The 17,507-nt window shown below is 42.5% G+C and overlaps 1 protein-coding gene across 4 annotated transcripts in view; it reads right to left on the reverse strand.

Moving 5' to 3' along the window:
- The window catches only part of NALCN (sodium leak channel, non-selective), a 1,011,261-nt gene that overhangs the window by 179,697 nt on the left and 814,057 nt on the right, over window positions 1-17,507 (reverse strand). For all 4 annotated transcript variants that reach the window (XM_075336708.1, XM_075336707.1, XM_075336706.1 and 1 more), the window contains 2 exons: window positions 14,391-14,482; window positions 14,184-14,306 (listed from right to left, as the gene is read on the reverse strand). In XM_075336708.1, the coding sequence (XP_075192823.1) occupies window positions 14,184-14,306; window positions 14,391-14,482 (215 nt within the window). The remainder of the gene's footprint in view (window positions 1-14,183; window positions 14,307-14,390; window positions 14,483-17,507) is intronic.

Genomic DNA, 17,507 nt, shown 5'->3' on the forward strand with positions numbered 1-17,507 from the left:
GCGTCCTATTTGGAACCGCAACTTCAATGATGACCTCATGGCTGCCATGACCCAAACACCTCACCAGTCATCGTCTGACCATCAATAATGTGGTGACAAGTCATAGGGGTGGGCCTCTGCAAGCCATTTGGGTGTGGCCTGGCCACATCGTCAGGACACCTGATCCCCTGTGGTCTATATGGGACCCCCACATCAGGGGCAGGGCCAAAGAGTTCATTACCGGACATAGTCTCAGATGCAGTAAGTGCCTGAGCATGCTCAGTAGCATGAAATACAGTGTCTGAAAAAAGACTATCAGCTTTATGGTGTCTAGGCACAACACAGGACCTAGACCCGGCACGGAGTGCAAGTACCTGTGCAAAGAGGCTTTTCGCACTAAGTGTGGGAGCATGCGCTGTATCCCGAAATGAAGACTTAGCCTCAGCAATGGCACAGTCAAGCTGAGCATACTCACTAGGCGAAACACTGTAGTTAGGCTGCGGCTGGGGTAAATCGGCACACGCATGCGCACTAGCTGGCTCTCCACAGTTAGACATTCAGTATTCACATTTATACATATGTATTTATATATATATTTATTTCATGGTCATAATTCATGTTCCATCCCCCCCTTTTTCCCTGTGATGGCTGCTATGCTTAATGATGGGTACTAACCATATATATATTTTTTCAATCATATTTACAGCTGTTGATTGTATTAACACACTTTCAATAAATGGATCAAGTGCGGCATATGATCTGGACATATTTTCCGATTTTCTTGATGTTCCATATATGGACTTTATGGATCTACATGAGGAGATTCCACTCCAGCATATTATATGGATCATGGTAGCCTCTTGAATGTGGACTTTCCAGTACATTTACTTCGGTAACGGAATAAACAGGAAACGTCCTATTGTTGCCGCCTCCTCTTTCTGTCATGTGATGTTTACCCGGTCACCTGACCTCCTTGTTCACCGCCCACCGATCGCGCTCCGTGGCCGTGCCCGCCTCCTTCACTGCCGTGATCGCGGTCACCACTGACCATGGCGTCAGCGTGGGACATGGGTGACGCGTCCCCACTCCCCCGCTCGTACTCCTAGGTCTGACTGCGCTCGCGGCGGTGTTTTGGGGGCGTGCCTGGTCTCGGCGCGCGTCACTAGGGGGGCGGAGCACCCGGAAGTCAATGGCTGATGATAGCATTTAAAAGCAGCCTTCCAAATGCCAAACATATCGCCTATTCCTGATGAAGCTGGAGCCACTGTGATTACACTACCAAGCGAAACGTACGTTGAAGGATGGCCTCAGGGTAGATTGGATGGTTATATCCCCTTGGGAGCTCTCTTTGCCTCTGACAGCACCTTGCCTTAGGACAACTACCTCAGTATCACTGCTCATGGTATTCATTATGTTATGATTTAGCACATGCACTTTACCAGTTTTAATATCCATTTCCATGATGCTTTAATGAGCAATGATTTTTCCATACTGAATGTGTTACTTTTTACTTCATGGATGGTTTTTTGTCCTTGATATTCTATAACTGGTATTTTTCCCAGGCAATCCGAGCCCCATAGAACACTTACCCCTCTATGTGGTTTTATATTGTGGTTTTATTCTGACCCTGATGATTTTTTGTGTGTCATTTTAATCATGCACTATAATAAACTTTGTTATAATTTTGCACCTTATATACTCTGTTTCTCCTGTGTATTCATGTGTTCCAATGAGTAGGTGCTCACCACAGAGCCCCTCACTTGAGGTAGTCTCTGGTGGTTATACAATATTATAATGGTTATGAGGTTTTTTGGTTTTCTCATTGCTTTTCCTGTGTTTTTCACAGTTTGCCTATTAACCACAATGGACTTCAGAGCCCGCGATCGGGTGTGGCTCACCAACTTTGATGATGCCATAAGGAATCAAGGTGGTCAGCTCACAAGTGATGGTGAAACCACCTCCAATGATTCACTAATTTACAAATATAGAGAATTATTGAAAAAACGTCTGAAATTCTGTTGTAACAGAGCACTCCTTGTGAAATATATTGACAGGGGATTGGTTCCCCGGGGGCTAAGGGTCCAGGTCTTCCCGTCCTTTGGAGTAGAAGAGGAGGAATTTAAGGACAAATGGGAGGACCTGGCCCAAAAATGTTCCACAGGGTTTCTGGCTCTTCTGTGTGAACATAACACGAAAACTCTGTCAACCATGGAGGTGGAGCTAGAGGATTTGGAGAGGACTCTTAAAGAGAGGTTGCCTGCTGAAGGCATTACCAAGTTGAATAATGAGTTGGAACAAGAGTTGTCAAAAGTGGAGAAAGAAATTAAAGATTATAAATTACGCAAGTTTAATAGAGACATCTTAGATTACTCCAGCCATAGGGTATATAGGTGGCGCCATAGACAGGATAAGACTCGAGCCTCGGGTTCCAGGGACACGACCACGAGCAACAGATCCTCCTCTATACAATCACGAGCTTCAGACAATGAATCTTCTTCTGGGGCATCAGGAGGGACATGTGACTGGGACCAAGGTATTGGAGCCAGGGTCAAATCCAATCGATCCAGACAACAGACTACATGGAAAAAACCAAACAAGTATGTTGAAAACCAATTGAAAGTTATTAATTTATCTGGACGTGAACTAACTGATGCCCAAGTTGAAGTTTTATCTCTTGGTCTTACTTTCTCGCCTACCATTTCTTTCAATTTCTTTACAGCGCAAAAAGATATTAATTTATTCGCGAGAAAGCTGATTTTGAGGAGATTACACCATAAACAGCCATCCGGGGAAAATAATGAATTGGAACAAGAAGCTCAGCAGGTATTGGAAGATCTTTTGCGCGAACAGGAACCTGATGCAACACGTTCTTTCCCCAGACATCTGCTGCCTAGATCCACCCGTTTTCCCCCCTTGTCTCTATGTCCTGCCATCGATATCTTCACCCGTCTTGTGGTAAACGATTTTAAAAAGATATCTGGCAAACGAAGGCACGACAATCTCACCCACAAACAAAGACAGGCGTTGGAAGAATTACAGGGTTGTAAAGACGTGGTCATTAAACCAGCAGACAAGGGGGGAAATGTGGTGGTTTGGGCTGCAGAAAAATACGAGAAGGAGGCTCTACGTCAACTCCGAGATAGAGATACATATACTAAACTCTCGTTTAACCCCATGACCGCTTATGCCCATGAGCTGTCCCAGATCCTGGAGATGGCAGTTGAGAAAGGAGTTATCACACGGAGGATGTTTGATGGACTTATCAACAAATATCCAAAAACACCCACCCTGTATTTGTTACCCAAAATCCACAAAGATCCCGTCAACCCACCGGGGCGCCCCATAGTGTCCAGTATGGAGGGGTTGTGTGAGCCCATCTGCCAATTTATCGACCATTACTTAAAATCTATGGTGGAAGCACTCCCCTCCTACGTTAAGGACACTACGGAGGTCCTAAACAGGTTGGACGGGATCTTTGTGGAACAAGATATGATACTTGTAACGGCTGACGTGGAAAGTCTTTATACCAGCATACGTCACGATGATGGGCTAGCCGCAGTTCGTTTTTTCCTGGGAGCTGACGGTCGGGATGGTGAGATGGGCATGTTAATCCTCGAGCTGCTCCGCTTTGCTTTAACCCACAACTTTTTTCTTTTCAGAGATCAATGTTACCTTCAGAGGCGTGGCACTGCGATGGGCGCGGCCTGTGCGCCTTCGTACGCCAATCTTTTCCTAGGATATTGGGAACGGACCATCTTTGGCGACGAGGGCGTGGGGGCCAGCGCCCATGTGCAGTGCTGGCTAAGGTACATTGATGATATTTTGTTTATTTGGCAGGGTACAGTGGTGCAGCTTGAGGATTTTATGAAATTACTGAATATTAATGATTATAACATCAGGCTGACTTTTAGGCACAGCAGCAGTAGCATTGATTTTTTGGACATCAAGATAGAGGTCGGAGATGATCATATGGTACAAACAGATGTCTTCCGTAAAGATACCTCGGTCAATGCTCTGCTGCACGCCTCTTCAGCCCACATGCCTTCTACCATAAGAGCCATCCCCACGGGTCAGTTCCTACGGATGCGACGAATTTGCTCCTCTAGTAACAAATTTGAGGCCCAATCAACCGATCTCAGGCGTCGTTTCCAGGATCGGGGCTACAGTGGTAGAATGATCAAGAGAGGATATCTTAGAGCAAAAAACACACCTAGGACACAACTCCTCACTTATAGACCCAAAAAAAGTCTCACGGAAGGTGAACTCAGGTTCATTGGAACCTATAATCATGAGTGGGGTACGATGAGAGACATACTTTACAAACATTGGCCGATCTTAACATCTGATCCGGTACTTTCAGGTCTCATCACTGGTACCCCACTCATGACAGCTAGACGGGCTCCCAGTATTAGAGATATTGTAGTGAGGAGCCACTATGTGCCTAATATACAGAATCCCTTCAGCAATCGTGACCCACTTGTCGGATGTTTTAAATGCGGACATTGTCTAGCCTGTAACAACATCATTCGCAGCAAGACCTTTACCTCCTCGGATGGCAGAAAAACCTATACCATCCGTAAATACATCTCGTGTGGCACCACACACGTGGTGTATTTCGCCACGTGCCCATGCTCCCTGATCTACGTGGGGCTTACTTCCCGTGAGCTCCGCGTTAGGGTCAGGGAGCATGTGCGTGACATCACAGCAGCTGCATCCGTGGAGGATTGGTCTCTGCTGAAAACCCTCCCCCGCCATTTTAAAAAACATCATGCATGCGATGCCACGCTTCTCCAAATACGTGGCATCGATTCCATCAATGGTGGATTTAGGGGTGGGAACCTAAAACGGTTATTGGCCCAATGTGAAACCCGATGCATCTCCACGCTTGACACTCTGGTGCCAAAAGGGTTAAACAAAGCTATCAGCTTCGTTCCCTTTTTGTAGGTCTCATAATCTGGTTATATAGATCTAGTTCCTCCGTCCTTTTCACCCTCACTTGTGACCTTTTTATTTGCTTTTAAAACATGTATCCACATAATTCTTATGGTCTTATTATTCACATTTATACATATGTATTTATATATATATTTATTTCGTGGTCATAATTCATGTTCCATCCCCCCCTTTTTCCCTGTGATGGCTGCTATGCTTAATGATGGGTACTAACCATATATATATTTTTTCAATCATATTTACAGCTGTTGATTGTATTAACACACTTTCAATAAATGGATCAAGTGCGGCATATGATCTGGACATATTTTCCGATTTTCTTGATGTACCATATATGGACTTTATGGATCTACATGAGGAGATTCCACTCCAGCATATTATATGGATCATGGTAGCCTCTTGAATGTGGACTTTCCAGTACATTTACTTCGGTAACGGAATAAACAGGAAACGTCCTATTGTTGCCGCCTCCTCTTTCTGTCATGTGATGTTTACCCGGTCACCTGACCTCCTTGTTCACCGCCCACCGATCGCGCTCCGTGGCCGTGCCCGCCTCCTTCACTGCCGTGATCGCGGTCACCACTGACCATGGCGTCAGCGTGGGACATGGGTGACGCGTCCCCACTCCCCCGCTCGTACTCCTAGGTCTGACTGCGCTCGCGGCGGTGTTTTGGGGGCGTGCCTGGTCTCGGCGCACGTCACTAGGGGGGCGGAGCACCCGGAAGTCAATGGCTGATGATAGCATTTAAAAGCAGCCTTCCAAATGCCAAACATATCGCCTATTCCTGATGAAGCTGGAGCCACTGTGATTACACTACCAAGCGAAACGTACGTTGAAGGATGGCCTCAGGGTAGATTGGATGGTTATATCCCCTTGGGAGCTCTCTTTGCCTCTGACAGCACCTTGCCTTAGGACAACTACCTCAGTATCACTGCTCATGGTATTCATTATGTTATGATTTAGCACATGCACTTTACCAGTTTTAATATCCATTTCCATGATGCTTTAATGAGCAATGATTTTTCCATACTGAATGTGTTACTTTTTACTTCATGGATGGTTTTTTGTCCTTGATATTCTATAACTGGTATTTTTCCCAGGCAATCCGAGCCCCATAGAACACTTACCCCTCTATGTGGTTTTATATTGTGGTTTTATTCTGACCCTGATGATTTTTTGTGTGTCATTTTAATCATGCACTATAATAAACTTTGTTATAATTTTGCACCTTATATACTCTGTTTCTCCTGTGTATTCATGTGTTCCAATGAGTAGGTGCTCACCACAGAGCCCCTCACTTGAGGTAGTCTCTGGTGGTTATACAATATTATAATGGTTATGAGGTTTTTTGGTTTTCTTACATTATATCCACGCCTGCACCTTCGTCACAGATTGGCTGGACTACCTGCAGTTAATAATTGCATTTCAGAAATGGAAAGGAGTGTAGAATGCACATGTGTTGTACCTTGCTTGGCAGCAAAGGAACACTAACTTAGTATTCCAGACAATTTTAGGATGGCAGAAAAAGAGTCAGCTCTTTGGGCAAATTAAATAGCGTGGCAAAAGTGGACAGGTGGGTACAGTGACCGTGTTCTGTGGGTACCAGGACAGTAAAAGAAGCCTCACTTTCTATCCCTCCTAATGATCAAATGCAGCAAGGAATTCCCTGAGTTTGCTATAAAATTAGCATAGCTAAATGTGCATGAGGGTAGAATGCAGAGGTGCTTGAGACTGCTTGGCACAAGTGGCACAATAAAGGAGTCCAACAGCCACTTTTTGTATGCCACTAAATGGCAGTATTTTTTGCTATCATTATAGCTTATTAAAAACAGAGCAGGAGGGTGTCCTGCACAGGTGCTAGAAATAGCTTGGCACCAGTGGGGCACTAATGGAATACAACAGCCAGTTCTATGATGCCACTAAATGGCAGTATTTTTTGCTATCATTATAGCTTATTAAAAACAGAGCAGGAGGGTGTCCTGCACAGGTGCTAGAAATAGCTTGGCACCAGTGGGGCACTAATGGAATACAACAGCCAGTTCTATGATGCCACTAAATGGCAGTATTTTTTGCTATCATTATAGCTTATTAAAAACAGAGCAGGAGGGTGTCCTGCACAGGTGCTAGAAATAGCTTGGCACCAGTGGGGCACTAATGGAATACAACAGCTAGTTCTATGATGCCACTAAATGGCAGTATTTTTTGCTATCATTATAGCTTATTAAAAACAGAGCAGGAGGGTGTCCTGCACAGGTGCTAGAAATAGCTTGGCACCAGTGGGGCACTAATGGAATACAACAGCCAGTTCTATGATGCCACTAAATGGCAGTATTTTTTGCTATCATTATAGCTTATTAAAAACAGAGCAGGAGGGTGTCCTGCACAGGTGCTAGAAATAGCTTGGCACCAGTGGGGCACTAATGGAATACAACAGCCAGTTCTATGATGCCACTAAATGGCAGTATTTTTTGCTATCATTATAGCTTATTAAAAACAGAGCAGGAGGGTGTCCTGCACAGGTGCTAGAAATAGCTTGTCACCAGTGGGGCACTAATGGAATACAACAGCCAGTTCTATGATGCCACTAAATGGCAGTATTTTTTGCTATCATTATAGCTTATTAAAAACAGAGCAGGAGGGTGTCCTGCACAGGTGATAGAAATAGCTTGCCACCAGTGGGGCACTAATGGAGTACAACAGCCACTTCTTGTATGCCACTAGGTTTACTCAATTTTTGGTATTATAACGTCTAAGTAAGTAACAATGAGTTTGAGTATCTTTGCACTACTGGGGCAATACAGCAGTCCAACAGCCACGTTAAGGATGCCACTAGGTTCAATCAGTGTTTGCTAGTATAATGGCTTAGTAACAATGAGTTTGAGTGTGCAATGCAGGCAGAGGTGCTGCAAATATCTTTGCACTAGTGGGACTATACGGAAGTCCAATAGCCACGTTTAGGATGCCACTAGGTTCACTCAGTGTTTGCTAGTATAATGGCTTAGTAACAATGAGTTTGAGTGTGCAATGCAGGCAGAGGGGCTGCAAATATCTTTGCACTAGTGGGACTATACAGAAGTCCAATAGCCACGTTTAGGATGCCACTAGGTTCAATCAGTGTTTGCTAGTATAATGGCTTAGGAACAATGAGTTTGAGTGTGCAATGCAGGCAGACGTGCTGCAAATATCTTTGCACTAGTGGGACAATACAGAAGTCCAACAGCCACGTTTAGGATGCCACTAAGTTCACTCAGTGTTTGCTAGTATAATGGCTTAGTAACAATGAGTTTGAGTGTGCAATGCAGGCAGATGTGCTGCAAATATCTTTGCACTAGTGGGACTATACAGAAGTCCAATAGCCACGTTTAGGATTCCACCAGGTTCAATCAGTGTTTGCTAGTATAATGGCTTAGTAACAATGAGTTTGAGTGTGCAATGCAGGCAGAGGTGCTGCAAATATCTTTGCACTAGTGGGACTATACAGAAGTCCAATAGCCACGTTTAGGATGCCACTAGGTTCAATCAGTGTTTGCTAGTATAATGGCTTAGTAACAATGAGTTTGAGTGTGCAATGCAGGCAGAGGTGCTGCACTGGTGGGACTATACAGAAGTCCAATAGCCACGTTTAGGATGCCACGAGGTTCACTCAGTGTTTGCTAGTATAATGGCTTAGTAACAATGAGTTTGAGTGTGCAATGCAGGCAGAGGTGCTGCAAATATCTTTGCACTAGTGGGACTATACAGAAGTCCAATAGCCACGTTTAGGATGCCACTAACTTCACTCAGTGTTTGCTAGTATAATGGCTTAGTAACAATGAGTTTGAGTGTGCAATGCAGGCAGAGGTGCTGCAAATATCTTTGCACTAGTGGGACTATACAGAAGTCCAATAGCCACGTTTAGGATGCCACTAGGTTCAATCAGTGTTTGCTAGTATAATGGCTTAGTAACAATGAGTTTGAGTGTGCAATGCAGGCAGAGGTGCTGCAAATATCTTTGCACTAGTGGGACTATACAGAAGTCCAATAGCCACGTTTAGGATGCCACTAGGTTCACTCAGTGTTTGCTAGTATAATGGCTTAGTAACAATGAGTTTGAGTGTGCAATGCAGGCAGAGGTGCTGCAAATATCTTTGCACTAGTGGGACTATACAGAAGTCCAATAGCCACGTTTAGGATGCCACTAGGTTCACTCAGTGTTTGCCAGTATAATGGCTTAGCTACAATGAGTTTGAGTGTGCAATGCAGGCAGACGTGCTGCAAATATCTTTGCACTAGTGGGACTATACAGAAGTCCAATAGCCACGTTTAGGATGCAACTAGGTTCAATCAGTGTTTGCTAGTATAATGGCTTAGTAACAATGAGTTTGAGTGTGCAATGCAGGCAGAGGTGCTGCAAATATCTTTGCACTAGTGGGACTATACAGAAGTCCAACAGCCACGTTAAGGATGCCACTAAGTTCACTCAGTGTTTGCTAGTATAATTGCTTAGTAACAATGAGTTGGAGTGTGCAATGCAGGCAGACGTGCTGCAAATATCTTTGCAGTAGTGGGACTATACAGAAGTCCAATAGCCATGTTTAGGATGCCACTAGGTTCACTCAGTGTTTGCTAGTATAATGGCTTAGCTACAATGAGTTTGAGTGTGCAATGCAGGCAGACGTGCTGCAAATATCTTTGCACTAGTGGGACTATACAGAAGTCCAATAGCCACGTTTAGGATGCCACTAGGTTCACTCAGTGTTTGCTAGTATAATGGCTTAGCTACAATGAGTTTGAGTGTGCAATGCAGGCAGACGTGCTGCAAATATCTTTGCACTACTGGGGCAATACAGCAGTCCAACAGCCACGTTAAGGATGCCACTAAGTTCACTCAGTGTTTGCTAGTATAATTGCTTAGTAACAATGAGTTGGAGTGTGCAATGCAGGCAGACGTGCTGCAAATATCTTTGCAGTAGTGGGACTATACAGAAGTCCAATAGCCATGTTTAGGATGCCACTAGGTTCACTCAGTGTTTGCTAGTATAATGGCTTAGCTACAATGAGTTTGAGTGTGCAATGCAGGCAGACGTGCTGCAAATATCTTTGCACTAGTGGGACTATACAGAAGTCCAATAGCCACGTTTAGGATGCCACTAGGTTCACTCAGTGTTTGCTAGTATAATGGCTTAGCTACAATGAGTTTGAGTGTGCAATGCAGGCAGACATGCTGCAAATATCTTTGCACTAGTGGGACTATACAGAAGTCCAATAGCCACGTTTAGGATGCCACTAGGTTCAATCAGTGTTTGCTAGTATAATGGCTTAGTAACAATGAGTTGGAGTGTGCAATGCAGGCAGAGGTGCTGCAAATATCTTTGCACTAGTGGGACTATACAGAAGTCCAATAGCCACGTTTAGGATGCCACTAGGTTCACTCAGTGTTTGCTAGTATAATGCCTTAGCTACAATGAGTTGGAGTGTGCAATGCAGGCAGAGGTGCTGCAAATATTTTTGCACTAGTGGGACTATACAGAAGTCCAATAGCCACGTTTAGGATGCCACTAGGTTCACTCAGTGTTTGCTAGTATAATGGCTTAGCTACAATGAGTTTGAGTGTGCAATGCAGGCAGACGTGCTGCAAATATCTTTGCACTACTGGGGCAATACAGCAGTCCAACAGCCACATTAAGGATGCCACTAAGTACACTCAGTGTTTGCTAGTATAATGGCTTAGTAACAATGAGTTAGAGTGTGCAAAGGGCAGGAGGGTACAGTGCCAGGGTTGTGGGTCTCTGGGTAGAGGAAAGAAAGCCTGCCTTTCTATCCCTCCTAATGGGGAAATGCAGCGAAGAAATCCCTGACCTTAGCTACACAGACACTGTCATCTTGTGTAGCTGTTAAACTCTGTTTTCAGGACCTGTCAGCTATGGCTCTGACCCTGCCGGTATGAGCCCTTAAAAGGACTGATAGAAAGTACTATCCCTATGCTGTACAGCGCTGTGTATGGAGCGTATACAGCAGTATCGGCGATAGGAGCTGCGCCAGTGATGTCTGACACCAAGGACGCAGAAGGCAGATAATGGTGTGCTGGAGGAAAATGTCCGTTTTTATAATGCAGGGACATGTGACATGGACATCCTATCACACATGCCGTTGCTTCTCTGGATAAAAGTCCACTTAGCTGTGTTTGTGTCTGGGATTGGCTGACATGCTGGCCCTCCCCACTACACGCGCGCGCTTAGGGAAGGAAGACAAGGAAAAAAAAAAAAATGGCGATCGCCATTATCCAAACAGCAGTGATCTGAATGCGCTGTTCCCGCACACTATACACTGAAATGTCATAATAGTGTGAGTCACAGAGTGACTTACACTATTACAGCGGAAAGCCAGCTAGGAATTAGCTGTTTTTTTTGCTGCTAGAACCATTCTCGAACGTATCTAGAACTATCGAGCTTTTGCAAAAAGCTCGAGTTCTAGTTCGATCTAGAACAGCCCCCAAAATCACTCGAGCCTCGAACTGGAGAACCTCGAACCGCGCTCAACTCTAATTATTACCCATACCTTAATTTCATGGGTTAAAAAAAATCATAAAACTCAGTTTTGTCAAAATATTGAAAATTGTTCTTGTATTCAGTGAGATATTGATTAAAATTTTACATTTCAAAGGGGGTGTACTCAGTTACGCTGAGTACTATATATAATTTTTTATTGGACCTTTGAGCAGAGCAGAGACCCATCACATCAATAGAAGGCTGTAAAAAATAACCTTATATATTAGATTAAAAATATCCAAACTCAATGATTTTGAAGAGGCTGGACCATCTTTTAATGTGTAGAAATGTTTCCCAACTTTCTTTTGTCTTCCCTATGAAAAAACAAATCACTGCTCACTAGAGGTGACTATTCATTTGTATAGAGTTGTAGCTAGGGGATGAATGACCCATGAATGAATGAATGACCCAAAGCCTATCTATGGTTTATGGGCATCAGAAGGTTGGTTATGGATTGGGATAGTTCATGGTATATATATGGACTGCAATGCCGGACTGAACACAGTCTCCCAACCTGAAGTTACAGCTTCATAGATATAAGGATGTAAGTTTGGGTTGGGAAACTCGTGGTCTGTTCAGCCATTGCGGTCTGTATGCAGACCGTAAAATACGCCCTTATAAACCCGGTCTAAAGGTCACTTTACATGCAGCGACATTGCAAGCGATGTTGCTAGTGATCGCACCCGCCCCCGTTGTTTGTGCGTTACGGGCAAATCATTGCCTGTGGTGAACAGTATCACAGGTACGCGTCACATGAACTTACCTTCCTAACGACATCGCTGTTGCCAGCGAACAACCTCTTTTTTTAAGGGGGCGGTTCGTGCGGCGTCACAGCGACGTCACACAGCAGGCCACCAATAGAAGCGGAGGGGTGGAGAGCAGCCGTATTAACATCACCCCCACCTCGTTGCCGGAGGACGCAGGAATGCTGTTGTTTGTCGTTCTTGAGGTGTCACGCGTAGCGATGTGTGCTGCCTCAGGAACGACGAACAACCTGCGTCTCAACTGAGCAACGATATTTTGAAAATGAACGACCTGTCAACAATCAACAATTTGGTGAGTATTTGGGATCGTTAGTGGTCGCTCATAAGTGTCACACGCAACAACGTCGCTAACGAGGCCGGATGTGCGTCACGAATTCCGTGACCCCAGCGACATCTTGTTAGCGATGTCGTTGCGTTTAACGGGGCCTTAAGTCAGTCCTTTGTGCAGATTAGTCCTAGTAAAAGGAAAACTCTAAAATTTGAAAAAACAGCTGAGTATCCTGTTGCCTGGTTGCCAGCGAGCCGCTATTACAATATTTTTAAATTTTCTCTGAATATTGTTAAAATGTTCCCAAATGACATCGTTGAATGAATTGTCTAATAGTGCAACATTGTTAGAAAAGCCTGCAATCAATGATCTGCTCCTGAAACTTAAAGGGGTAATCAATGGTGCTAAGCACTTATCGGTAGGTATTTGCTAACTAACTACCTGTTCTGCTGTGCGACGATCTCTCCTGACTGAGAGAGGGCCGTGATGCCCCATCAACAGAAGAGAGTGGAAGAGAAGGAGTTGCTCTGTTGATATGTCACAGAAAGCAGAATAGACTCCAGGAGTGGTCTTTCACCACTCTGAATTGGCAGAGATCGGCACAAGGCAGAAGAGGCAAGTTCTTTGCATCTATAATTGCTCAGCCCCATAGGAAAACAATTCTCAGCTAACCTCTTTAATTTAGAGTTTTGTCTGACTTATGATTGTGTTTGTGATTATGGAAAGTAGCAGAGTATTCCGAATTTGAGGTATTATTTCTGAAGGATCCTCTTTTTTACATTACTACTCAGAAACAAATGTCCCTGCTGTTTTCTGCAAATAATGATCTATTGCTAGCAAGGTTGCACTTTTGTTTTCTTATTACTCATGTTTAGCAGTCAGTTTTTTGCTGTGTTTAACTGTCCTCTATCAATGTCGTCTGGAATCCTTGTCATGTTTTAGGACGTTAGTTATTGTATATGCCTGACTCAGAATTGTGTTCATGATCGTGGAAGCATCGGTCAGTCCCAGACTGTTATTAATATTCCAAAAATATGATATAGTGATTTTGTATCTGTGCAGCTGGACTTAACTGTGCAGCTTAATCTAAATGTTGTTTCAAAATATAAACCATAATACTTCACCATTATGAGTATTCACATTTTATTCACTGAATGTGTAGACGCACATATGTCATGTTAGATACAGTATATACTGGGTACAGTCCACAATACGCATATGCACTTTTTTTATATTACTGTAAAGATAACTGTGGTTCACCATACATTTCCCCAACAGTGTCTGCTGAAGGCGTAATATATTATTATATGTAATAATGCAAATAGCATGTTCAGAGAGAAAGGATTCAAATAATCAAATGCCACCTACTGGATGTATCAATTCTAAAAGTCAATATCGACCATTTAACTAGACTTGCCACATGACTTGGGATAAAGAGACTATATGTAACTTTGTCATTTACCATAGCCAAAATCTACTGTTTGATAGTGGCTATCCATTTTAGCTAATACAAGATAGGACTGTTCCGTTCTATAATGTCCAGATGTTTAAAAAATGACTGTCTAAAAAGCATGATTGTATATCTGATTGTATGGCACACCATTACACGAAATTCATTCACTATAATAAAAATATATTATTAATGACAACAACATGTTTTAGATTTGATTGAATTGTGTTTGTTCACTCACGCATTAAATCGTGCTCGGACAATCACCCGACAGAAGTTCCTAAACCTGTGCTCCCGACCAACTATGAAAAGGGGCTTGTCAAAGTATGGGTGATTCTCTCTTAATTCTTCTTCTTGAACTTTCCTGGTAAAAGGTTTATAAGACATATGTTAGCTGCCGTACCATCATTGAGCTAAAAATAATTCACAAACATAAAAGCACAAATACCTTTTCATCTCCGCCTGCTCCTTCTTTTCCTGGATCATTTTGATTTCGCTGTCTTCTCTCTGGGCGTTTCTGTACCTTACAGTGTTGGAATGCTATATTAGAGACAAGAAAATGGAGTAAGACTTGCTTTGTTACATATTAGACTAATAATCATTGTGTGATATGACAGAAAATTAAATTTATAATACTTTAAAAGGGTATTATCAAGCTTGAAAGCTTGTACCATTGGATAGGGGATAACGTTACGATCTCTTTGGATCTGACCGCTTGGATGCCCACCAATCCCGACAACCAGGCCACTTAAAATGAAGCATACATGTGAATGGAGCATACGAATGTACCCATATGTGCCCTGGAGCTCTAATCATTCTTATGGGAGTGTTGAAGACCAGCCAAGTGCGGCACTCACTAGCACTAGTGTCCAATTAAAAATGAATGGGCAAGCACCGATCCATTCATGCAGGACTCTTCAGAGCCCTGGTTCTCAGGATCTCTGGTGGTTTCAGCAGTCAGACCCCCAGCGATCGGGAAGTTATTTACAATCTTATAGATAGGGGATAACTTTAAAACTTGCTAAGACAATAATTCCCCACCATTGGAGGTCAACGGACCCTCCCAATCTTGAGGAGTGATTCACTGAGGTTTCCTTGACCCACAGGATGGAGACCTTGTTGGCCAGTCCCATAACGAGCAGTCAGTGGTGGTAACTAAGTTGTTTAATTGGGAGGCTTTCCTCTCTTCCACATTGTGCCAAACAGTTCTAAGATAGGTCGTGCTGTGGGAAACATGGTTGCGCACCCATGTCCTCCATGCACATTCACCACAGTGGGGTTGAGTAACGTACTTGGAGCCTTAATATCTCCTTTTTCTCTTCTTTCTTTATTTCCCTAATGGGAATATTTAATTAACTCATCACCTCTTCTCATTTCGCTTTTCTTTTCTCGAACCTTCTCTATATTATCAGGATTCTACAATCTCCTTTCATTATACCCATTTTTTGTCTCTATAATGTATAAGTTGGCATTCAAATTTGTAAGTCAAATGATTGACAAAATATTTTGCTATGATTTGCCATGTTGAACCTAAAAATCAATGACATTTTTTAAATGAAAAGAAAAACAAAAAAAAAACAACTTGAGAATATTCTTAAAGGATTATTCTATTTCATTTAAAAGATATTGTATAATAAGAACTTGAAAATAATTTTTGGTACACTTTGTAAATAAAATGAAATAATACAATTGTAATATGATGTGTGAGTTTTTAAAATCAGCTCCTATACTGTATATGTATCCATGAATATTAACACTATTTCTGACCATTCTATGCATTGCAGTTTTAATCATTTTCCCACTCCAGAAGCTCAATCTATAAAGTCATGTTTACATACTGAGAATACAATCATGATCAAGGCATGAATTCTGTCCATACAACCTGACAAAATCCATTTACTTTTCCATGGAAATAAATGTAAATAATGTATATTATACCCCCCATTAACAGTGGTAGGAATGAACATGCTGATTATTCTTTCAAATGTATTATCTAACCTCAAAAACTAGATCATCAATGTTAGGTTAATTGTGGACCAAGCCTTGAACCATTACTTATCAGCTTTTTGAAGGGGCATTGGTATAGCTTCCCATGCTTTTAGTAGGGTTAGGTCTGCTATTACAACCTTGTCCTACTAATTTAACGGAAAAGAGTTACAATAAATTGCACAGCCTTTAATTAAAGTAAGGAGCTATACAGTAAGAAGTAGTGTAACAATAATGGGGACATGGCTGCTGTCAGAGAGCCAAAATAATTTATAACGTAGATTACAAACTCAGGCCCACATGCTTAATCTTGCTCGAAGTGTAATTTTATTTAATCTGCAAGAAAATACTAATTGTTTACTAGAGCTGGCCCGACACTAGACAGCACATGCACAGCTAATACTACAAATACCACGTTTCTAGTCCTGCATGCTCCCTTATTAGTACAAGGCCATTTACAACATGCCCTGCAGTAATGCGCTCCCAGCTATGACACACTTTCTGACCGGCATTCATCTGAGCCGGAACTTCTCTCCTCTTCTCCCTACATCAGCATGCTGCCCTCTATCTCCTTCACAAGCTGGGCACAGATATGCTATTGAGCTAGTGAACTCATGCCATCATTTATTTTATTGTTTTATTTGGACTTGTATTCTCGATTTTGTTTTGTTTTTGTATGTTGTTATCCTTTCCCGATGTATTGAGATCTTACCTTTTTGTTCAATCCCTACCATCTTGACTCTGAAAATATTTTTGTTCCAGTGCTGTTTTGTTCTCTACTTCCCAAATAGAGAAAGATGAGTAAGATTTTTTTTTTGTTTAACCACTTCATGACCAAGGACATATGTATGTCCTTGGTTGTGTATGGCCCTTTAATGCAGGCTCATGCATTATTCCCCACACCTGTTTGCTGATATGATCGGTAGACATGTGCAGCTAACATTTGCATGAGGATCGGAGATCCACGCTTGCCTGTTAACTCCTAATGTGCTCCGGCAGGGATTCCGTTGTTGGCCCCGTAATGCAATCACTGGGCCCCAATGGGTTGGGTTGACATGTCCTGTAAATGCATTTCTGCTGTACAGAGGGCTGCTAAAGCATTACTCCGATCAGCAGACGCGATTGGATAGTACAGGCATAAAGTGCCCTAAGGGGAATAGTAAAATGAGTAAAAAAAAAGTTTTAAAAAATATGGAAAAAAAACCAAAAACCTAAAAGTTCAAATCACCCTCTTTTGTTCCATTGAATATAAAACAATAATAAAAATAAAAAATACACATATTTGATATCACCGGTTTCAGAAATGCCTGATCTATCAAACTATACAATCAATTAATCTGATTGGTAAAAGCTGCAGCAAGAAAAAAAATCAAAATGCCAGAATTAAGTTTTTTTGGTGGCCACAACATTGCATCAAAATGTAATAACAGGTGATCAAAACATCACATCACCCAAAAATTGTATAATTAAAACATCAGCTAAAGATGCAAAAAATAGGATGTCACTGAGCCCTAAGTCCCTAAAAATGAGAATGCTATGGGTCTCGGAAAATGAAGCAAAAAGAGCAATTTTTTTTTTA

Source organism: Anomaloglossus baeobatrachus, chromosome 2, assembly GCF_048569485.1.
Source record: "Anomaloglossus baeobatrachus isolate aAnoBae1 chromosome 2, aAnoBae1.hap1, whole genome shotgun sequence".
NCBI lineage: Eukaryota > Metazoa > Chordata > Amphibia > Anura > Aromobatidae > Anomaloglossus > Anomaloglossus baeobatrachus.